The sequence below is a fragment of the Sphaeramia orbicularis genome, chromosome 16 (genome assembly GCF_902148855.1).
Source record: "Sphaeramia orbicularis chromosome 16, fSphaOr1.1, whole genome shotgun sequence".
Taxonomy (NCBI): Eukaryota; Metazoa; Chordata; class Actinopteri; order Kurtiformes; family Apogonidae; genus Sphaeramia; species Sphaeramia orbicularis.
This window is the reverse complement of record NC_043972.1, coordinates 58886363-58910800: the sequence shown is the minus strand read 5'-3', so window position 1 is coordinate 58910800 and position 24438 is coordinate 58886363. Positions and strand designations below refer to the sequence as shown.

The following is a 24438-nucleotide window of genomic DNA, read 5'->3' as shown; positions in this document are numbered from 1 at the left end:
AGTGTTTACACGTCACCTTTTAGTATCTGGTCCCCAGTCCTGGAACCTCAGTGGAGGTGATACCTAAAAAACTAGTACCGGGTACCAGATTCTAGGTCCTTTTTCCTATTGGAAACACAAAAAGGCAGAGTTGAGTCGAGTTGAGTCAAGTCGATACCATGTACTGGAAACGCGGCATAACTGTACTGACCTGTGTGAATGTGGGCGGAGTCTGTACAGGTTTAGTTTAATCAGTTTAACTTCTGATCAGATACAGTGTGTGTTTATGGCATCAGTTCACAGGTTCAACCTCCTCAAGGGTCAGGGGTTAGGGTCACGATTAGGGTCAGGGGTCAGGGTCACGGTTAGGGTCAGGGGTCAGGGGTCAGGGGTCAGGGTTAGACAGTCTGAACTGGAGGACAACAGCCTGACTCTACCAGAGACACACTGGTGTGAATGGGTTGGACAGTGGGAGCCTGAAGGTGTGGAGAGGACAGCAGAGAACGAAAACTGTATGGAAACGAAAGTGAACCCACATCCAAAATATATTTACAGGCAAGACCATTTAGAAATATGTCTGCTTTTTTTTCCAGCTTTTTTTAAAATTTGAATACATGTTCTCAATCCTTAAAGGTAAACTCCTCTATGTGTAATAAAACAAAAAGGCATAACTGACAACATTAGAACAGCTGTTTCCACTTCCTGTCAAACTAAAATTACTCGGACCAAAAACCTTTGTGCACCCAAACACAGAACAGTCAAACATTTAACATTCTAACACAGTAATAAAAATAGAATAAGATAAAGTAAATATCCTGTGGAATTTTGTCAAAAAATAAATAAATAAATAAATATATATATACACACACACACACACACACTTAACATATTTTGTCGCCTCAAGTCTCTCAGTTCAAACTCCAAACTTAAAAATAGTTAAAGGGAATATGGATCAAATCTGACCAAACATCACATACATACAGTGTATCGCTTCAAGTCAGACTCATGATGGAGAAATAAGTTGGACATAGTTCACAGAATACCCTCTGTGAATACCCCCCCCCCGCTGCTTTCACTCATGTATAAACATTTTCCATTCTTTTCTGTAGTAGCATTTTCTGTTTTTTTGCGCAGAGTTTCCATGATTTCCACCAGTATTTCCATGTCGGTGTCTGAGGCTTCTGTCTTTGTTTTCTGTGTCAGTGGGCGGAGCTCAGGAGGACACAGGTGATAGGTTGATGGACTCCTGACCCCACGTGTATGTTGGTTGATTGACAGCGGACACAGCCAATGGTGATAGCGCTGTCACCGCTATAAAATGAGCATCACACACTGCTTCCTCTCCCCTGACTATGGGTACTACTAACTCAACTGACAACAGTCCAACTGCGTCATTCCCTTCATTTACTCCCCTCACAGAGAACGAGGTGTCTAAACTCCTTTCCTCTAGCCGTCCTACCACATGCCTGTTGGACCCTATTCCATCCAACCTCTTACAGTCTGTAGCCCCTACTGTCACAGCACCAATCACACATGTGATGAATGCTTCACTGACATCAGGAACATTTCCTACAGTATTTAAACAAGCGCAGGTAACACCACTACTCAAAAAACCTTCCCTCACCCCCACTCAAGTAGAGAATTATCCACCAGTCTCACTCCTCCCATACCTTTCTAAGACCATCGAAAGGGCTGTTTTCAAACAGGTCACAGAATTCCTCTCCCAAAATAACCTCCTTGACATCAACCAATCTGGCTTCAAAATTGGCCACTCCACTGAAACGGCTCTGGTGTCTGTGACAGAAGCCTTGAAAGAGGCTAGAGCAGCAGCCAAGTCTTCAGTACTCATTCTACTGGACTTCTCAGCAGCATTTGACACTGTCAATCATGATATCCTGTTATCCATACTCTGGAACATGGGCATCACAGGCCACGCACACTCCTGGTTTCAATCTTACCTTACTGGTCGGTCCTTCAGTGTGTCCTGGCTAGGGCACACATCAGCAGTTCACCGCCTCACCACGGGGGTCCCCCAAGGCTCTGTGTTGGGCCCCCTCCTTTTTGCCATATACACCACCTCACTCGGTCAGATCATCCACTCACACGGCTTCTCATATCATGGCTATGCTGATGATACCCAGCTCTATCTGTCATTCCCACCTGATAACTCCACAGTCTCAGTGCGGATCTCAGATTGTCTCTCTGACAGATCTGCATGGATGAAAGCCCATCACCTTCAGCTGAACCTGTCCAAAACTGAACTGCTGGTCTTCCCAGCTCAGCCAACCATACAGCAGGACTTCTCCATCTGTACCGACTCCATACCTCTGGCTCCTACCAGTGTAGTACGTAACTTGGGAGTCATGATTGATAATCAGTTGACCTTCACAGATCACGTTGCCTCCGTCACCTGATCATGTCGTTTCACTCTGTTCAACCTAAGAAAGATCAGGCCATACCTAACCGAACAGGCCACCCAGCTCCTGGTGCAGACTATGGTTATCTCCTGCCTTGACTACTGCAGTGCTCTTCTAACAGGCCTCCCAGCTTGTGTTGTCCAACCACTACAGATGGTCCAGAATGCAGCAGCGCATCTGGTCTTCAATCAGCCTAAAAGGGCACATGTCACCCCCTTACTCATTGAGTTACACTGGCTACCCATAGCTGCCCGCTTCAAATTCAAATCTTTAATCCTAGCCTACAAAATTCTCCGTGGGTCTGCTCCTACCTACTTAGGTGCACTGATAAAAGCTTATGTCGCACCACAACCACTCCACTCATCTGGGGAATGTAGTCTGGTGGTCCCCAGACCTTGTACAAGACAATCCAGGCTCTTTTCATGGGTCGTTCCACGTTGGTGGAACGCTCTACCAAGTACTATGAGAACAGAGGCATCCCTGCCTATCTTCAAGAAGCTCCTGAAGACCCAGCTCTTCCGAGAGCACCTCCTGTCCTAGCACTTTCAAACATTCCATTTTAAATATTCTAATAAGGTTTTTCCCACGATTATCACAGATTCTTCCAGGATTATCTCTGGACCTGCTGCGGTGGTCCTGCCTCTCTCCTGCCCTCATCATCACCACTCACTTATCCTCAGCTGCCTCCATGTGTCTCCCCCTACTCCCCCCTTCTCCCCCTCTCCCCCAGTCTCTTTCTCTATCGCTCTCTCTTTTTCTCTTTCTCTACTCTCTCTCTTTAACCCCAGCTGGTCCTGTCAGTCATCCATCCTCCAGGAGTCTGGGTCTGCTCCAGGTTTCTGCTGTTAAAGGTAGTTTTTCCTTCCACTGTCACCAGTCACAAGTGTTTGCTCCTGGAGGATTCTGTTGGGTTTCTGTAAATTGGTTTAGAGTCTGGTTTTGACCAACTCTATATATAAAGTGTCATGGGATAACTTTTTTGTGATCTGGCGCTATATAAATAAAATTTGATTGATTGAGTGATTTGATTGGTTTTCCCCTGTAAGTCGCTTTGGAAAAAAGCATCTGCCAAATGCATAAACATAAACATAAACATAAAATGAAAGTCATGTTTGGAGGAAGGCGACTGTCCAGAACTTTGGACAGACAGAGACAATCGAATGCGGGACATCGTCTCAATTTGCGGGACGTGGAAAGAATGGTCATAATGCTGTGCAGTCCTGCACAAAGCAGGACACCAGGGGCCTCATGTACAAAGGTTGTGTACACACAAAAACGTGGCGTACGCCCTTTACCACGCTCATGTTCAGATGTGCAAAGAGTGACATGACTGTGGAAATGTGCAGTGCTCCACACCAACTTCATAGCTGGTGTACGCGCGTTTCTAGTGCTTTAGAACCATTGGCGACACTTACAGGTGACACTGGGAAACTGTTACTAATGTGAAAAGGTCATTCCTCCAAATGATGGGCACATCGGAGATACACAGACGAACAATGAACACACTGACCCCCCCCCCACCACCACCACCAGAACCAGACCCTGGACCCATCAATGCCAGTCCTGCTTTAGAACAGGATGTGATTTCAACCACATGAAGAGACAAGGACACAGAATTCGCCTGATGATAAATGCATTTAATGTAATATTAATGTCTGTGGGAACATTTATAAATCTGTCCAAGCGCTCATTGGTGCCGCCGATTGTCCTCACGATGTCCAGCTTGTGACTCGGGTGAGCACAGGTGAGGACACGGGTGAGGACACGGGTGAGGACGCACATCAGCAGCCACAGTCTGTGACAGGCTGAGACTGTGTCTCACCCTCTTATGTCTCATTGTCTTTTGGAAAATTATAAATGGAGTGATTAAACACAAGAAAGTCTTTGATTTCCTCTTTGATTTCCTGACATGATCACACATGAACCTTTATCTAGTTTGGCTGTGATCAGACTGTGTATGACCCATAGAATGAACTAATGTGTGGCTTACACAAATACTAAATACATATTTACCTTGGGGGTGGTCCCAGTCGCCCCTGTCACCCCAGTGTCACCCACAGTAGTGTCGACTTTCTGCTCAAACGGGCTGAGTTCGTCTCTCTTCTTCTTCCACCTGTTTCGTCCTCCACTTCACGTCCACCTTGATGTCATCATCTGATCATGCAGACAGGGGAATCCCAGAGGGAATCCCACCTGCAGACCCCGTTTATACTAATTTGCATATTTAAATATGGGTGTTGAGAGGGAGGGGTCTGGTACTCCAACATATGTGCTCAGTTCCACACTGATTGGGTTGTACAGAGGAAATGTACTTGGATGTGGGCGTTCGCTCAGTTTTGTTCATCTGGATTTTTTTGTGCATACAGGCTTTTCTGGATTTGGGCGTACGCCAGGTTTACGTATGAAATCCACACAAGTCTTTGTACAGCAGGCCCCTGGACACCCTATATCTGAACATAAAAGTGGACACAGACAGACGGTCAGCTGGTAGTGGACACAGACAGGTGGTCAGCTGGTAGTGGACACAGACAGACGGTCAGCTGGTAGTGGACACAGACAGGTGGTCAGCTGGTAGTGGACACAGACAGGTGGTCAGTTGGTAGTGGACACAGACAGGTGGTCAGCTGGTAGTGGACACAGACAGGTGGTCAGTTGGTAGTGGACACAGACAGGTGGTCAGCTGGTAGTGTCTGTACCTCCGTTGCTGTCGTTCCATTGCTCTTGTTCCACTCTAAATCTACTGTACATTATAAGACAGTTTTTAGCCCACTTGACGATTAATTAACCATGATGTTTAAAATTGCGAAAATTGCCATGATGTCGTTGCGACCTTACCTCTGTCTGAGGGCAGGTTGATGTCTGGCTTCCGTCATCGTCAGTGGTTGGTCACAGTTGTTTGGTGACAGTTGTTTGGTTGCTTGTCCCTGAGGTCAGATAAGGAGTACTGCGTTTACAGTTTATGGAGACCACAGGGAAATATGGGAAAAGGAAGAATTACATTAAAAAAAAGACTAATATCACTGCTTTAAAGGAGAGTTTCTCACAGGGGGTGGTTAGGGGCCCAACTGCGACACACACAGAAGTGAGGATCAGTTTAGTGTCTTTATTTAAACCCACAGTTGGGGGGGGGGGGGGGGCAGGAGAACAGAAGGGATTCCAGGTGAGAGGCAGACAGTTTAAAAGTGGGGTTGGAGATGTTTTTCTGGAGCATTTTTTATTATATTCCTTAAAATCCCCTTCACACCCCAATTACAACTAATTAATTAAATGTTCTAACACAAAAATTTTAAAAATCAGTCACCTGTGGAACGAGCAGGACTGAAAAAACACCATCCAATCATTTTGAGCGCCCACTCGAAATGATTGGATGGTAATATGTCAATCAAACTCAACTGCCATTCACGCCCCCCCCCCCCTTCGCGTTCCCAGAGGCTGGCGCGCTTGTACAGGAAGCATAGCCAGAACCTGGATATATTAGTTCTATTAGGATGGAAAGTTCACCAGCAAATTGTTTAGTCACAAACATAAACCAGTAGGAAATGTACCATTAGTCACACAGGTCTGAACTGGGGCTGTTCTGGAAGAGCGGGGGGTTAGAGGAAACTGAATGAGCTATGCATGGATACGCTAGCCAGAGCCTCGGCCGGGGTCGTAGTCAAGGTAGGAGCCCGAGGCGTACAGGAGCGAAGCAGGGGATGGAGCCTCAGCCGGTGTTGGAGATGGTTCAGCTGGACCGGACCGGACCATAGATGGCGTCTGAGCCCAACCCGGGTACGGGGCAGAGCAGAGCTGGCGAACTGTTGCTATGCAGCGCTCGTGAACCCTCGGGAACAAGCATTGCGCGTGCCAGTACTTTGAAGGGACGTCTGAAGACAGGGGTTTGGACTTCTGAATTGAGTATTTTTAAAATGTAGCTTGCTCGAACCGATTTTCCAAGATCTCAGACCCCACCTTTAACTGGGAGACAAGTGATGAACTGTGGACCAGGACTGAGGGTAGGCAGACTGACCAAGAGTAGGGCTGTGAGAAAATATCAGTTCTGCAATATATCGTGATATTTCATTTCACAATCACTGTAAAAAAAAAGACCTGAAAAAAATGGTAATATTCCAGCAGCAGGGCTGCGGACAAAATACTGTAAAATAACAGAAAATAACCATCTCATAAAAATACGATTATTTTCCAGAATTAAAATAGGTATTTGCCCTAACTTTACATGATATTTTGCTTTTTTTTTTTTTTTTTTTTTTTAACTTTTTAATGTTTAATAAAGAATATTTACATGTATTAAAACAATCAAATTGTCTACATATATATATATATATATATATATATATATATAATTTTCAGTGAGACTCAGTTGTCCAATCCACTGATAAAAACTGTATTTGGACAGTTTATCAGTGCTTATACATGTTATACATTCACAAAATTACATTTATTCAACATTTTTGTTGTGAAACCTCCTGTAATTACACAAGATATTTGTCAATTAACAAACAAGTCTGGTTAAACTGACAGAACAAATACTTCTTTTACAGTTAATTGTCAGTAATTTTATCTGGTTTTAATTTTTTTTTTTTTCCAGTATTAAACTTTAAATTAACAGTTTAATCTCATAAATAGAAAAGAAATATTTGTGAAATTACAATTGTACAACTGAGTCTCATAAAAAATTATTTATATAAATATTTATAGGTAATTTGATTGTTTAATACATGTAAATATTCTTTATTAAACATTAAAAAGTAAAAAAAAACATGCAAAATCACATGTAAAGTTAGGGCAAAAAACTGTATTTTAATTATGGAAAATTACTGTTTTTTTATGAGATGGTTATTTTCTGTTATTTAACAGTATTTTTTTGGCGCCCCAGCTGCCAGAATCTTACCGTTTTGTTTTTTTTGGGTTTTTTTTTTCTGCAGTGTAGGTTATTATTCTGTTATTTTACTGGTGATCACATCGAACTAAAATGAGCTTGACACCCCTGGACTAATGGATTAGAGAGAATTAGGACCTGACTGGAGTTGGACACATGTGGACACACGCCTGTTCTGCTCTTCAAATGATGACTTTGTCTTTGGTTGAAAAAATGCAAAAAATACCTGCACCGCTTCTAATGTGTATCCACCATAGAGGAAAAAAACAAAGCAAAAAAACACTACTTAATATAAAAAATCTGCTACATAGTAATTCAAGTTTTTTAACTTAAATATAATGAGTGAGTCTGAAGTATTTGATGTCCAAGTGGATTAATAAGTAAGTTAATAAATGACAGACTTTTGAAGTTTTGAGACAGTGTATGTTTTTTTTTTTTTTAATCATTTTTCCTATTACTAATACTTGAACGCATTTTGTAAAATTTAATGCAAAAAATATACATCTCTAAACTGTCTTCCACAATTATATAATAAATTTAATGAACAGGGCATCCTGGTTAAGTTCATGAATGTTAATGTAAGTGGATTAGACAAAGAGAAACTGGTCAAACTGTCATGAAAGTAAAAGGAAACAAAGACGACCAGACCCTCCAATAAATATACGAACAGAGGGGTGATCATCAGTTTCACAGAATCCTCAAAGATCCATCCCATATCCTCCACATTAACAGGCCCTAACCCGAACCCCTAACCCCCAACCCCCAACCCTATGCCCTAAAACCTAACCCCTCACCCCAAACCAAATTAAAAAAAAAAAAAAAACTACTTCAAAGGCTTAAAGGTGGGGTATGAGATGTAAAAAAAACTGTTAGAGCAGCTACATATTGAAAATGCTCAGTTCAAAAGTCCAAACCCCTTTCTTCAGACGTCCCTCTGAAGCCACGCCTCCAGAGTAGTGGCACACGCAGTGCTTGTTCCCGAGGGTTCACGAGCGCTGCACAGCAACAGTTCGCCGGCTGAGGCTCTGCTCCGGCTCCGCCTACGGCTCCGGCTCCGCCTACGGCCCCAGCTCCGACCCCGTCTGAGGCTCCGGCTGGCGTATCCATGCATACGTACCCCCCCCCGCTGTTCCAGAACAGCCCCAGTCCAGACCTGTGTGACTAACCGTACATTTATACTGGTTTATGTTGGTGACTAAGCAGTTTGCTGCGGAACTTTCCGTCCTAACAGAACTCATAAAACCAGGTTCCGGCTTCCCTTCCTGTACAAGTACTTCAAAGCTCTGGGAACGCACGATTCGTGTTCGAAGAGGGGTACGAACAGAGGGGGGAGGGGCGAATGGCAGTTGAGTTTGATAGACATATGTATGGAATTATATTTGTGCCAGTTTCTTGAGCGAGCAACGATAGATTCTGAGCACACAATTAGAGATTTTGAGCACATAAAAATATATTTTACGAGCACATCAATTATATTTCAAAAAGAAATTATGCTTGAGCAAACAAAAATTGATATTGTGCTCCATAAATGCGTTTGCATGTTAGTTTTACTCAGAATGTTCTCTCACAAATTCTTTCCATGGCGCACAAACAGACCGCTGCGCTCGCTCACTTTCCCCTTCCCTCTCTCGCTCAACCTCCCTCTCCCTGCGCGCTCAGGTTGTCGTGTCCGCACGCTCAACTTGACACACACGTTACAATTGTGCCACAAAACCAACCAATCGGAGAGCTTGCAGAAGTACACTCTGACTGGCTGTTAGCTCTCCCATTAGCTCGCTAGTTACATTTACCCGAAAAAAGCGCACAATGAGACAGACACAGATCGGAAGAGGAGGAATTGATTCTACACAAACTTCGGTCAGTATTTATTATTATTATGTTTATTGTCTCGGGTAAATGTAACTAGCGAGCTAATTGGAGAGCGAACTGCCAGTCAGAGTGTACTTCCACAAGCTCTCCGATTGGTTGGTTTTGTGGCACAGTTGTAACGTGTGTGTCAAGTTGAGCATGCGGACACGACAACCTGAGCGCGCAGGGAGAGGGAGGTTGAGCGAGAGAGGGAAGGGGAAAGTGAGCGAGCGCAGCGGTCTGTTTGTGCGCCATGGAAAGAATTTGTGAGAGAACGTTATGAGTAAAACTAACATGCAAACGCATTTATGGAGCACAATATCAATTTTTGTTTGCTCAAACGTGATTTCTTTTTGAAATATAATTGATGTGCTCGTAAAATATATTTTTATGTGCTCAAAATCTCTAATTGTGTGCTCAGAATCTATCATTGCTCGCTCAAGAAACTGGCACAAATATAATTCTATACACATCACCATTCAACTATTTCGAGTGGGCGCTCAAAATGATTGGACGGTGTTTTTTCAGTCCAGTCTTTTCCACAAGTGACTAATTATTTTTTTTTAATTTTTGTGTTAGAGCATTTAATTTATTAGTTGTAATCGGGGTGTGAAGGGGATTTTAAGCAATATAGTAAAAAATGCTCCAGGAAAACATCTCAGACCCCACCTTTAAACTGTCCCAAACATTTCAGAGGTTTGGAGCGTAGACCTGTTGGTGTCTGTCTGAACTCAGTTCGGTTTTCTTTCCAATTAATGACACGTTTGGACTGAATGTTCAGAAAAACAGCAACAGAGAAGGTCAAGTCCATCCATTAGAGTTCAGGGAACGTTCAGAGCCTGTTCTTCATTCATGTGGTCCATGGTGGTCCATGGTGGTCCGTGATGGTCCGTGATGGTCTATGGTGGTCCATGGTGGTCCATGGTGGTCCGTGGTGGTCTATGGTGGTCCGTGGTGGTCTATGGTGGTCCGTGGTGGTCCGTGGTGGTCCGTGGTGGTCTATGGTGGTCTGTGGTGGTCCGTGGTGGTCTATGGTGGTCCATGGTGGTCCGTGGTGGTCCGTGGTGGTCCATGGTGGTCTATGGTGGTCCGTGGTGGTCTGTGGTGGTCCGTGGTGGTCTGTGGTGTGGAGTATTTCAGGGGCTGTTGGGTGAGCGTCTGACAGGTGGAACAGGTAATCTGACAGCTTTGCATCATGGGTAAATTTCCTTGCTGTTTTCCATCTTTGATCTTCCTGATGGTGTTGTCTATCGCTTCAGTCGTCCTTCACTCAATCTGTTCTTTCACTCAATCTGTTCTTCTTTCACTGATTCACACTCACCTTTCAGTTTGTCCACATCTGACAACTGGGCAAACTGGGTTAAAATGATTCAGCTTTTCTTTTCTTTTCTTTTCTTTTCTTTACCATTTTTTTCTTTTCCCTTTCATTACCTTTTCCTTTCCTTTCTTTTTTCTTGTCTTTACCTTTTCCTTTCTTTTCTTTTCCCTTTCATTACCTTTTCTTTCTTTTCCTTTTCTTTACATTTCCTTTCCTTTACCCTTTCTTTTTCTTTTATTTTCTTTGTTTTTCCCTTTCTTTTCCTTTCCTATCCTTTCCTTCCTTTTCTTTACCTTTTCTTGTTTTTACCTTGTCCTTCTTTTTCTTTTCCCTTTCATTATCTTTTCTTTCCTTTCCTTTATTTTATTTTCTTCTCCTTTTATTTATATTTTCTTTCCTTTACCCATTGTTTTCCTTTCCTTTTCTTTTTCTTTTCTTTTTTTATCTCACCATCACAGCTCTGTTTTTTTTTTTAATAAACAGTTGGATGTAATCCCTCCTTCTGTTTTTCACTGTATATCTGTGTTCTGTTTGTCTTCTTTGCTGTTCTTGCAGGAACATGTGTCTCACAGTCTGTCCTCTTTTTTCTGTCCTCTGTCCCTTCTTCTCTTTCCTCTGTCCCTTCTTCTCTGTCCTCTGTCCCTTCTTCTCTGTCATCTGTCCTCTTTTTTCTGCCCTCTTTCCTCTGTCCCTTCTTCTCTTTCCTCTGTCCCTTCTTCTCTGTCCTCTGTCCCCTCTTCTGTGTTTTCTGTTTGTCTCACAGACTGTGTGTCCCATAAATAACGTTGCAGACATGGCTGGTCTTCTGTCTTTAATGACTGGATTATCTTTGTAATTACAGATCTTCCACTGACTCTTGTCGTGCTTTCATTTGAAACCCCATCAGTAATAGAAACAAGTGCTTGTGCAGTAAATAGAGAATAGTTGGAGTAATTACGGCCGTAACATGACACTCATGTGACTGCGTTCCCATCAGGGTGAGAAATACATGTTAAAATTCTGACTGCGTTTATGCCCCCCCCCCGTCTGAATGGACACATGGGGTCAGTCCTGGTCTTGACTTCGGGGTCGTGTCCTTTAGGTGCCCTGGCCTTTGTGATGTATATAGGGCAGGGGTCTTAAACATGCGTCCCACCAAAGGTTCCACTCTGGCCCCTGGGATGGTTTGGCAAAGTGCAAAAATTCCACAGTCTTGAATTAAATTAAGCAAAAAAAAACAACAAATAGCTTGAATTAAGGGAAAAAATGTTGAATTAAGCGAAAAAAATCTTCAATTAAGTAAAAAAAAATCTTGAACTTAGCAAAAAAATCTTGAATGAACAACTTCAAATTTTTTTCTTTGTTTTAGTGCAAAAAAATAATGTTAAATTATGAAAATATTTACATTTACAAACTATCCTGTAACAATAAAATGTGAATAACCTGAACAAATATGAACAACCTGAAATGTCTAAAGAAAATTCAGTCCAGTTTGAACTCTTTTCTTCCTGTTCCTCAGTGTTTAGTGTCTTTGTAGATCTGAACCATAATGCACATGGACTAATGAGAAGTGGAGGCAGAAGATTGTTAAATTTGCACTTATTTTTCTTAAGAAATGTTAGTTTTTTCAGGTTATTCACATCTTTTTTGTTTGGATAGTTTATAAAAGGAAGTATTTTCATGATTTTTTTTTTTCTTAACACTAAAACAAAGACAAACATTTGCAGTTGTCATTATTTATGTGTTATTCTGTTTTTATTTCACTGGTCTGGCCCACTGCAGATCAATCGGACTGAATGTGGAACCTGAAAGAACAGGAGTTTGAGAGCCCTGGTCTAGGGTCTCAGAGGAGGACAGGTCCTGATTGGTTAAAAGAGTTTGGTGACTGAACCCCCCTCCCCCCTGGGGGTGTCCCACACCTGCCAGCCCCCGTCTACCATGAGCTGCTTCAGAGGCTCAGCTGAAGTGTGATGGGACTGGGGGGACAGTCCAGTGTGCTTTGGATCAGACAGTTCTGGGGGCTTTCTGAGGGTAAGTACCCACTGACTCATGGACTTTTACAGTGGGACTGGAGGACGAACAGCTGATGGGTCACAATGCAACATGTCAGACCATAATGAGTCCTGAACCTGCTTTTACCAGGACGACGGCTGCCACTCCTAATGTGAGACCGACCCTTAGTGTTGGTTCACCTCTGAGCTGAATGTTAGACTGGTCTGTTGGTCATGTGACCAGGGTGAGCCTTCTGTGGAGATCTGCACGGCATTTTATCCCTTCTTTCGATGCAAGATTATAAGTCTTGGATTTTTACCTCCACCAAGGAGGTTTATGTTTTTGCCAGCGTTGGTTTGTCTGTCTGTCTGTCTGTGTGCAAGATAAGTCAAAAAGTTAAGGACGGATTTGGATGAAAATTTCATGAAATGTTGATACTGGCACAAGGAACAAATGATTACATTTTGATGGTGATCGGGGGTGGGGGCACTGATCTGCCTTGGTGGAGGTCTGCACTCTCCGAGGGCTTCTAGTTCATTATAGTTTAGGTTTATTTAGTTTTGACTTTTTTTTTCTCTAATTCAGTTAGTTTTAATTAGTTTTTAGAGCAGGTTTGCTAGTTTTTATTAATTTTGTTATTTTCTAAATGCTTCGTTTTAGTTCAGTTTTAGTATTAATTTTAGGTTTTTTTGTTTTGTTTTTTTCTATCTTTTCTCTTCTTCTCCATCGTATTCAAATAAATCCCAGACAGGACTCTGCTGCTTTCTCCCAACTTTAGTCTCCATGTTTCCAGGTAGAGTGGGGACCAGAAGACGACTGGAAACCACAAGTGACGGATCATATGGTGCCACTAGCTAAAATTGCTAGAGCGAAATAAATCGATTTCGTATTAATCCGAGATTGACAAAGATGAAAACTGAGGGAATTTGATCCATCATTTTTACATGTTTTAGTTAGTTTTGTAAACACACAATACAGTTTCAGTTAGTTATCGTTGTTTTTTTTTTTTCTTCTAATTATAGTTTTTATTTATTTCAGTCAACGAAAATGTTTCTTCAATTCTACTTTTTGTCATTTCATTTGTTTTCGTTAATGATAATAACCTTGGTTCACATCCAAATGGATTGGATGTAAAGTTTGAATTTTTGGAAATTATACATGAGAAACTGTCCAGTTTTTGTTCCCCTAACCTTCAGTGCATCCACATTTACTCAGTGTGATGTCAAATAAGTATCTCATCAATGGAATTTCACATTTTTCCAGGTAGATGTGGTGTTGTGTTATTTATAGATGTGACCAGAGGCCTTTGAAGTCAAATTTCTGCCACTTTGGGCCAAAGCTGAAGCTGGTCTTAGCTTTGCCCTCGGTTACACCCATAGACTGGACGGCAACAATAAGACCATGGTGAAACATTTAGTATTTTTATATGATTTCTTCTCTAGTGGAGCTGAACATATTTCATTCAAATCAAACAGGAGTTAGTGGTTGTTGTGGTTCGTTGTCTTGCACATTCTGCAGAGTCTTCTGTCAGACGACTGCACCGCTTGTGTTTGTTTTTAATAGTGTTTCAGCGTCTGCGTCTGTTCTCGGTGTCTTTATGCTGTGGTGGGGAAGCCATATTTAAGGTTTTACTTGGATGTGTCTAAATTCCATTGACACTTTAGATCACAGGTGTCAAACATGCGGCCTGGGGGCTAAATCCAGGCCACCAAAGGGTCCAATCTGGCCCGTAGGATGAATTTTTGAAATGCAAAAATTACACTGAAGATACTAACAATCAATGGTGAAAAAATCATTTTAATTCAGGTTCCACATGCAGACCAATTAGATCTCATTTGGGTCAGACCAGTAAAGTAGTATCATAACCTATAAATAATGACAGCGGCAGATTTTATCTTTGTTTTAGCGTAAAAAAGTAAAATTACATGAAAATGTGTGCATTAACAAATGATCCTTATACAAAAAATGTGAATAACCTGAACAAATATGAACAACCTGAAAAGTCTTAAGAGAAGTAAATGCAATTTTACCAATATTCTGCTTGTTATTAAATGTTTTGTGTATTTGTAATAATAATGTAAGTTGTCATGCACATGTATAAATGATAAACTGAGGCAGAATATTGTTAAAATCGCAGTTGTTTTTCTTGAGACACTTCAAGTTGTTCATGTTATTCAGATTTTTAAGGAAATGTTGTAGATGTGAAAATTATCATAATGTAATTTTACTTTTTTTACTGTTATTATTTTACTGGTTCGGCCACTTCAGATCATTCTGGGGTGAATGTGGAACTAAACTAAAATGAGTTTGACAGCCCTGCTTTAGATCATTAGAAGTGTATCAGCTCAGTCAAGCTCTTGGTCAGTTGAACTGTGCTTTTCAGTTTCATTTACTTCTGGACCAGTAAGCACACATTTACTAAGAGGTGCTCAAAAGGCCCTTCGATGGTGTCAGTATGTGAAGGTTTCTGTTGTGTGGACCTAAATCATGCAGGGGAATACTTTTACAGTAACTGATCCAAGAATTATGAGAAACATAAGAAGAGGACAGAACATGTCTAGGTTTTTAGCATTTTTTGTCAAAGTTGAGACGGAGAAAGCCTGGGAAAGTGCAGCGAAGTAAGACGATAAATTTCATAAAAGATCAGTTATGAAAAGTTTTCTTCTCAGCATCCGTTTAAATTGTAAACCACTAAATGCAGACATGAAGAAGTTTAAATTGAAGGAAGAGTGTATTTTGAGTTTAATAAACGGTATATACATGGTCTACCCATGACTTTAATACATGTAGGGCTGTAAGAAAATATCAGTTCTGCAATATATCACAATATTTCATTTCACAATACTGTATCAATATTTTTAGGCATTTATTCAAATGCAGATATTGTGGAGGTTCATTTTTGTTCTTTTGTTTTTGTTTTTTGTTTATATTTTATTTATTATTCTTATTTAACACTCTTTTATTAAATAATGTTAGTTCCTTTGTTAGGATTGCATGAAAATAATGTTCTGATGTTAGTTCTGAACCAATAGAATATGAACATTTGAACAGGATCTGAAACTGTAATGTCTGTAAAACAGAATTTCAGTTTGAACACAGGAACATTTTGTGATATAGCATTAGATCCTGTTCTGAACAAATAAAAATGTGTTCAGTATTTGTATATATTTCTGGTAGAATTCAATTCTTCAAGGAAATAATCATTTAACTCTTTCGGTGCCAGACAGTTAAGGGGCTAATAAGCCTTAAAAGTGCCACAGAATTTGGCCGTTTTTCAGTATTTCGCGTCATTTTTATAATCGAAGTCTGAATCGTCATCAGAACTCATTTTCTAGCAGATGGGACTGTTTTGACAGATCGCTGTGTTTATGATATTACTACAAAATGGCCATCTAATTTGTATATGATTTCATTCATAAATTCATTCATAAAATTTCCCAAGCAGAAAACGAAACGCGAGCTCTTCCTTGGTCAAAAACCGCTCGGTAACATCCGACCGATTGCTACTTAGATTCAGAACGCACCGGACGCAGCCGATTCATTATTGATCGTAATTTGCATAATTTATTCAGTCACGTGACCTCAAATTCCCGTCTGGTCTCAAAAAGGGGACACAGAAAGAACGTCATCAAAATGTGAGAAAGAAATGGGGGTGGATGGTTTGTTTGTACACAAACATGGCGTGTTCTCCAAAGCCGATCTGATCGGCCCGTGGCACTTTAAAGGTTGTATTCGTAAAGCCGATTTAATCGGCCCATGGCATTGAAAGAGTTAAAAAAAGAAACAAACAAAAAAATTGCCTTTTTAACAGTATCATGATATATTGTGATATATCATATCGTGATCCTAGTATTGGGATTTGTATCGTATCGCCAGATTCTTGCCGACACACAGCCCTATCTATAACCCTATAACCCTTTGACCCTATGACCCTTTAACACTATGACCCTATAACACTATGACCCTACCCTCTCAGAACAGGGACAGGAGGCCTCAGCTGCTGCAGTTCCACTCATACTGTCTGGAATATTCCGTGTATGGAACCGTTTGCTTTTTTTTGGCTGCATTCGATCAGATTTGGGCTTATTACTTAGCACCGTTTGGCTCAGTGTGCGTGTACTTTATGTTTTATGGAGGGGAATTTGAAATGCAGTGTTAAAAATTTCATTGCATTTTCAAGGTCAGTTTTTTTTTTGTTTTTTGTTTTGTTCCAAACACTGCACATACATGATTTATCTCATCACCTCAGTCATGTTTATTCAGCTGCAGGACCAGGCACCAACAGTAGAATGCACTTACCCTGACACTGGGTTTTCTTCTGCTCTCACCTTTTGTTTCCTAGTTGCTTTGACTTCGTTATAGATTATATTATGATCAGTGCGATCCCTCACTATTAAAATTCTCTACATTTGTAAAATGTTCCATTGCTTGACAAGTGTTTGTTTTGACCATAATGAAAAGTTGAAACCCAGAGTTGACCATTTGCTTACACTGTAAAAAAAAATCTGTAATTTAGCAGAATCTGTTTATTTTACAGATTTTTCCTATATTTTTAAGATACGGGAAAATATCAATGAAATTCCAAAAACAGACTGTGATTTTACATGTCAAATGTAAAATAACATGAAAAAACTGTAACTGTGAATAACCAAAAAATTTCCATTTTTTAAAATAATTTTTTTTTACAGAAAAATACAGTTAAAATACATTTGAAAAAAGTCAAAGTAAAAAAAAAGAAGCAAAATCACATGTAAAGTTAGGGCAAAAAACTGTATTTTAACGATGGAAAATTACCATATTTTTATGAGATGGTTATTTTCTGTTATTTAACAGTATTTTTTTGGCGCCCCTGCTGCCAGAATATTACCGTTTGTTCACAGTTTGTTTTTTGTTTTTTTTTACAGTGTACCTTACCTTCACTGTCTCCTAGAGCCAAAAGCAGTCGTAAATGGAACAGACATAAAAGTTTCACAGTTATTGTGATAATAACTGATATCAACTTATGAGACCATTATTTTTTATTATAATATTTTTGTATTTATTACCTAGTCCACTGTATTAACCCTCTGAGTATGTGGGTGGGTGCATAGTACACAAATTTACATAAATATGGATGACTGAATTTAACTCTATAAAGTGTAAAAAATCCAGCATAAATCTCATCTATAATTGACAGTTTAATCCAAACTATATTGATCTTAAATTGTCCACATTTGAATGAATGAATGAATGAATGAATGAATTTATTTGGTATTACATCAATCATTGTACTCAGTACATTAATCGTAATAAACATAAAAACCAAAAAAAGGAATACACTGTAAAAAAAAAACAAAAAAACAAAAACAAAACAGTATTATTCCAGCAGCAGGGGTGCCGAAAAAATACTGTAAAATAACGGAAAATAACCATCTCATAAAAATATGGTAATTTTCCACAATTAAAATACATTTTTTTGCCCTAACTTTAGACGAGATTTGACATATTTTTGGACTTTTTAATGTTTAATAAAGATTATTTACATGCTTTGAAACAATCAAATTACCTATAAACATATCTATAAATAATTTTCAATGAGACTCAGTTGTCCAATCCACTGATAAAAACTGTATTTGGACAGTTTATCAGTGCTTATACATGTTCTACATTCACAAAAATACATTTATTCAACATTTTTGTTGTGAAACCTCCTGTAATTACACAAGATATTTGTCAATTAACAAACAAGTCTGGTTCAACTGACAGAACAAATACTTCTTTTATGGTTAATTGTCAGTAATTTTATCTGGTTTTAATATTTTGTTTTACAGTATTAAACTTTAAATTAACAGTTTAATCTCATAAAAAGAAAAGAAATATTTGTGAAATTATGATACATTTGCAAATGTATTTTAACTGTATTTTTCTGTGAAAAAAGAAAAAAATTCTTTTACAAAATTGAAAATTTATGGTTATTCACAGTTACAGTTTTTTCATGTTATTTTACATTTGACATGTAAAATCACAGTCTGTTTTTGTCATTTCATTGATATTTTCCTGTATATTAAAAATACAGGAAAAATCTGTAAAATAAACAGTGAAAATTCTGTTAAATTACAGATTTTTTTTTTTTTTACAGTGTAGGCTAGAAGCAAAAGCTTATTTTTTGCCAGTACTTTTCAACTAATACATTGCATACATCACCTTAAATGTGTACAGCACCGAGCAATCACACCATAATAATAATAAAAAATAAATAAATAAATAAAAAAATCAACAACAAAGAACACATCTACCATCTAGAGTCAATATTTCTGAATAATTTTAAGCTTACTGTTACTATATTACTGTCAGATACTATTTTTATCCCTCATCTTCCGTATACCTATTTTGAAACATTTCTTTCTACCTCTTTTTAACTACATTTATTTATTATTAGTTGGACATCAGCACAGTCAGAATGCTTTGGTGGTCATTTGGCCCGTTGCTGTCGGACTCCAGCTGGCGTTCATCAGTCCAGATGCTTCCCCTGGGGGCGGAGCTTTCATCCCACAGACGCCTCATCTGCACTTTGACAGACATCTAGCATCAGGCCTGACCCAGTAATGACACTGGTGTTGAGTGTTACTATGGCCCACTCTGTCTGTGGGAGGATCAGATGTACAGGGAACATAAGCCCTCATCATCAGAGGAAGTGTTGCATCATATCACACATCAGTTCTTATTTTTGTGTCATGCTTCCAACAAAATTTGGCATCAATCAACTTTGAACCCCAGGTGGCACTTCTCTGACCTTCAGCACCATCATACATTTAAGTAGAGGTGTGTATCGGCAAGAATCTGGCGATACAATTAAAATCACGATACGATATATCATGATATATCATGACATTGACAAAGACGAAAATGAAGGGAATTTTATCCATAATTTTTACCTGTTGTAGTTTGTAAACACACAATACAGGTTCAGTTAGTTATCGTTTTTTTTCTTTTAATTGTACTTTTTATTTATTGCAGTTAACAAAAATGTTTTTTCAATTCTAGTTTTCGTCATTTCGTCAGTTTTCGTTAATGATAACACTTGTGCACCACTTGTTCTTTAAACTAGTTTTCCAGGAACACTTGATGGTTTGAATACTGACGCTGATGGACAGGAGAAAATGTCTGGGCTGTTTTATCATCCCCTCAGTCCATGTTTATATGTTTGGAACCTAAAGCAAGATGCCACTGAGGCTCAGAACAAAAGAAGGGAAAACGTACGCATTAGCCTTCATTTAAAATGGAACATCTCCTACTTTTTCTGTTGAACATGTGATAAATTAAAACATTTCATACAACCTCATGTAGGCTCCAATGTCACATGAACCCTTTAAAAGTTCACTGATTAAACTCATAGTCATACTTCAATGCATCCTTAAGTGTTTCAATTCTAAAAGCACATGTTTATTACCTCCACCAGGAGGTATTGTGATCACTTTGCTTTGTGTTTGTTTGTTTGTTTGTTTGTTTGTTTGTTTGTTTGTTTTTTAGCAACTTTACAGGAAAACTCTTCCACCCATCTTCCCCAAACCTTCCCCACAGATAGGCCTAGGCCCTGGGACCAGCCCATTAAATTTTGGTCCCAGTAGGACAAAGTTCAAGGTCACAGCAAGGTCACAACATCTACAGTTTTCCTATCTGTCATCATTGAGCAATTTTCAAAAATTCATAAAATATTCAAAACGACTCTGATTAGCCTCCAATTGGATCCACCTGTAGCTTAGAACAACATCTTGTATCTGGCACAAAATTGTCCACACCCACTGTGGAATGTGGACTCTGTGGACATTTACATTTAACACTGAAAATCCCATTTACCACACATTTTCTATTATAACTCAACAAATATTGATTGAAATTTAATATAATTTGATATACATGACTAGTACCAAGCTTCAACTTTGTACAAAATATCGTTCCGCTCCATTTCTCTTCCCTTACGCTCTGTTGACTTGTGTTATTTTTTATGCACCATTTTCAGAAAATCATAAAAAATGCAATTTATGAAATATCATTATGAAATGTGTTTTGCACATCCATAGACATATGTTCTATGACATAAGTTCTGGTTTTTGCTGTTCAACGAAAATTACGGACGCAGTTACACAGGGAATTTGCGGAGGGTCACAATTTGTTTTCTCTTACATTCAAATGCTAACTAATACCTGGAAAATGACACCAGTTACCATGTTTGACTGCAATTTTTCTGCTGTATGGAACAACTGTTCCATACAGAAACTGTTTAATTTCAAAAGAAATCATTGATCCACACATGCTTGGCAGAGGTTTGCATTCTCTGAACACTTGTTCTCTCTGTTTTTATTTTAGGCAATTCAGGAGGACATGTTTCAGACAGATCTAGTCTTCTACACTGGACTTAAGACGAGTCTGATTCCAACTTGACTGCAGCTGGTTATGAAAATCTGCATTCTGAGACTGAAAGTGTAAGTTTTTACTATTTACCCTTCAGAAGACTCTTAAAAGTACTTGGTAACACTTTATAATAAGTACACACCATGAAGCATTAGTTAAGCATGAACAAATACTGAATTCATCATTTATAAAGCAGATTTCTGACATGAACACTCATTAATATGTGGTTTATAAACACAGTTATAAATGTTTTACTAATCATTCATAATCATAATCATTCATCATTCAATCATGCAGTTTGTTTTAATAATCCCATGTGCTGTGTCTTTCTTTTGTTAGAATAACTCAGACTTTTGTGAGTCTTTATTCATTGCCAACCTTTAAATCTCATTTGTAAATGCTTTAGATGTCACAGATAGTGCACACTTTAGATGAGCTCACACCATAGACTGAATTAATGAGTAGTAAGTGCTTTAGAACTACCTGAAATAATGAATTCCTGTATTAATAACTGTTTATGGGACATCTATTGGAGAAGAAATGTGTGAGTTAGTATAAAATACACACTAACATATTCCCTAACCATTAGTACATGTCTGAATAGTGTATGTGTGAGCACAAATGCACATCAGAACTGGTTTATAAGTGATTCAATACTAAATGTTTAAATGCTGAATCCATAATTTATAAAGTATGAAAATAGAATCATTAAGCACAATGTAGATGAGCTTATTAATGAGTAAAACCATTATAACTGTGCTTATAAACTATATATTAATGAGTATTCATGTCAGAAATGTGCTTTATAAATGATGAATTCAGTATTTGTTAATGCTTAACTAATGCTTCAGAGTGTGTACTTATTATTATTATTATTATTATTATTATTATTATTATTAAAGTGTTACCAAGTACTTTGATACTCTGCATCTGCTGACATTTAAGTTTCCAAAATACTGAAATGTGTCTTTTCTCCCTTAGCCAGGAGGTACGATGTTTGTGGAGTCTGTCGTGCGATGGGGCGCTTGGAGCCTCCTGCTCCAGTATGGACTGGGTGTCGCCGCAGGAGGCTGTCCTTCCAGATGTGTGTGTCGGCTGGAAGCTAAAGAAGTCATCTGCTCCGGTAAACATTTGAACTCAGTGCCAGAGAGCTTTTCCAGTGATGCCAAGCGACTGGATTTATCCTACAATAAGCTTAAGACTGTGGGCCGTCGCCAGTTCTTTGGGATGCAGCAGCTTCAGGAGTTGGACCTCAGTGATAATCTAATCTCCATGATTGAAGTCGAGGCTTTCCAGGGCCTACAGAATCTCAGGACACTTCGGCTTAAAAATAACCGACTCAAGATCATTCCAGTAGGAGTGTTTTCTGGTCTGTCCAGCCTGCGTTTTCTAGATTTAAGCCAGAATGAGATTCTGGTGTTCCTGGACTATACTTTCAAAGAAATGGTAAATCTGCAAACACTGGAAGCTGGGGAAAACGACTTGGTGTTCATCTCCCAGCGAGCTTTCTTTGGTCTGCAGAACCTGCAGGAGCTGAACTTGGATCGCAGCAATCTGAGCTCCATTCCCACCGAAGCCTTGTCTCAGCTTCAGGGCCTGACACGTCTTCGTATGCTACACCTCACAATCTCTACACTGCCCAACAATGCTTTTCGTAAACTTCACCGGCTGCACAGCCTCCTGATCAAAAACTGGCCACTGTTGGATTATCTGGCCAGCAACAGCCTGATTGGACTCAATCTGACATCTCTAGTCATCAGCAACTGCAACTTGAGTGCAGTTCCTTACGCAGCACTTCGCCATTTGGTTTATCTGCGCTTCCTGGACCTGTCCTACAACCCCATCACCGTAATCCAAGGCAGTCTGCTAGGGGACTTGCTTAGACTTCAGGAACTACATCTGGCAGGGGGGAGCCTGCTACGAATAGAACCAGGGGCCTTCAGAGGACTGGCCTATTTTCGTATGCTTAATGTAACATCCAATCATCTTACCACCTTGGAGGAAAGTGCGTTCCACTCAGTGGGGAACCTTCAGGTGTTGAGGTTGGATGGGAATCCCCTGGCATGCGACTGTAGGCTCCTTTGGGTAGTCCGGCGCAGGCTGCGCTTGAATTTTGATGGATATCAGCCCACTTGTGCATCTCCAGATGCTGTGAGGCAACGTGAATTCAGAGACTTTTCTGAAAAGGAACTTCCAAGACTTTTCACCTGCCGCCCTGCTCGAATCCTGGACCGCAGACCACAGGAAGCTAGAGTAGAAGAGGGCACAACAGTCCTGTTCTCCTGTAAAGCTGACGGAGATCCTTTCCCATCTATCACCTGGATTTCATCGCATAAGAATGTGGTTTCTCCAACAGGAAGAATTCGAGTTTTGCCAAATGGTACTTTGGAAGTGCGGTTTGCTCAAGTGCAGGACAGTGGGACCTATCAGTGCTTGGCAGGTAACGCAGCTGGTAATGATAGCCTGACCGTTGGTCTTTATGTGAAGGGGGTCCCTCGTAATCGGACCATTCCTTTCTTCTCAGAGGAGGGCTGGACAGAGCCTTCCAATCCCCCAGCTGCCAACACCTCCGCTCAAATGGCCAAACCGTATCCATTTGATGCAAAGACTCTGATCATTGCCACCACCATGGGCTTCCTGTCGTTCCTCAGCTCAGTGGCCATATGTTTTGTCTTCATGTTTTTCTGGAGTCAGAGCAAAGGGCAGATCAAGCACACGGCAACCATTGACTTTGTTCCTCGGTCGTCCATGGGTGGAGGAGGTGGTGACGGAGCTGATGGTGGCAGGTTCACGATGAAACTTATCTAAGGCCAATATGTAATTATATTTAGCGCTTGTTCTTCTGCATCGCAGGAGCCCTTGAATGATAATAAAGGACACTGACCTCGATTTGAAGGCCACTACATCGGCCAGCTCAGAACACTGCTCCTTGTTTTAGCATTTCAGAGCTGAATTGGCGTATCTAAGTAATGAATGATTAATAATGCTTTGGATAGAACATTTTCACATGGCAGCCATTTTCATCTGACACCTGTGGTAATTAAAAGTATACTGTCATCCTTCTGTGGTCCAGTTTTATAGACTCAGAGAACAGACCAGTGATTAAAGAGACGACTGATACCTAAAACTAGAATTTCAAGGTAAAAAAAAATATATATATATATATATATTTTGTTAATCTATTAACTACTATCAAACAACCAGACTTGAATTCAACCAGTTCCTATCGCCAATATTATCATTTGAAAGTGTTTAGAACGGAAGCGTATTGCATTCACACAAAAAAAATTAATTCTGCTCTGTTTATCCGAATTAACGAGATAATTGTCTCGTTAATTCAGAAAAACAGAGCTCTTTTTTTTCAAAATAATGAGGTAATTATCTCATAATTACAAGAAAAAACAAGTTTAAAAACAATTTGGCTCTGTTTTTCTGAATTAACAAAATAATTATCTCATAATTACAAGAAAAAATAAGTTAAAAAAAAAAAAAATTCGGCTCTGTTTTTCTAAATTAACAAGATAATGTTTTCTGAAAAAAATTGCATTCGGCTCTGTTTTTCCGAATTAATGAGAGAATTATCTCGTAACTACAAGAAAAAATAAGTTTAAAAAAATTTGGCTCTGTTTTTCCGA

General features: G+C 39.6%; 1 protein-coding gene and 1 long non-coding RNA gene across 5 annotated transcripts in view; one reads left to right on the top strand and one right to left on the bottom strand.

Moving 5' to 3' along the window:
* LOC115435983 (uncharacterized) overlaps nucleotides 1-3787 on the bottom strand; it is an 18147-nt gene extending 14360 nt beyond the window's left edge. Inside the window, exon 1 of the long non-coding RNA XR_003937761.1 lies at nucleotides 3635-3787. This is a non-coding gene — a long non-coding RNA (uncharacterized LOC115435983). The remainder of the gene's footprint in view (nucleotides 1-3634) is intronic.
* lingo4b (leucine rich repeat and Ig domain containing 4b) overlaps nucleotides 1-24054 on the top strand; it is a 55637-nt gene extending 31583 nt beyond the window's left edge. For 2 of the 4 annotated variants that reach the window (XM_030158641.1, XM_030158640.1), the window contains exons 2-3: nucleotides 20759-20810; nucleotides 21783-24054. In XM_030158641.1, coding sequence (XP_030014501.1) covers nucleotides 20774-20810; nucleotides 21783-23611 — 1866 coding nt within the window. In that variant the 5' untranslated portion in view covers nucleotides 20759-20773 and the 3' untranslated portion in view covers nucleotides 23612-24054. Of the gene's footprint in view, nucleotides 1-20758; nucleotides 20875-21782 lie in introns of all 4 variants that reach the window. The other 2 variants (XM_030158643.1, XM_030158642.1) reach the window with 2 other exon arrangements.
* Nucleotides 24055-24438: the final 384 nt, after the last annotated feature.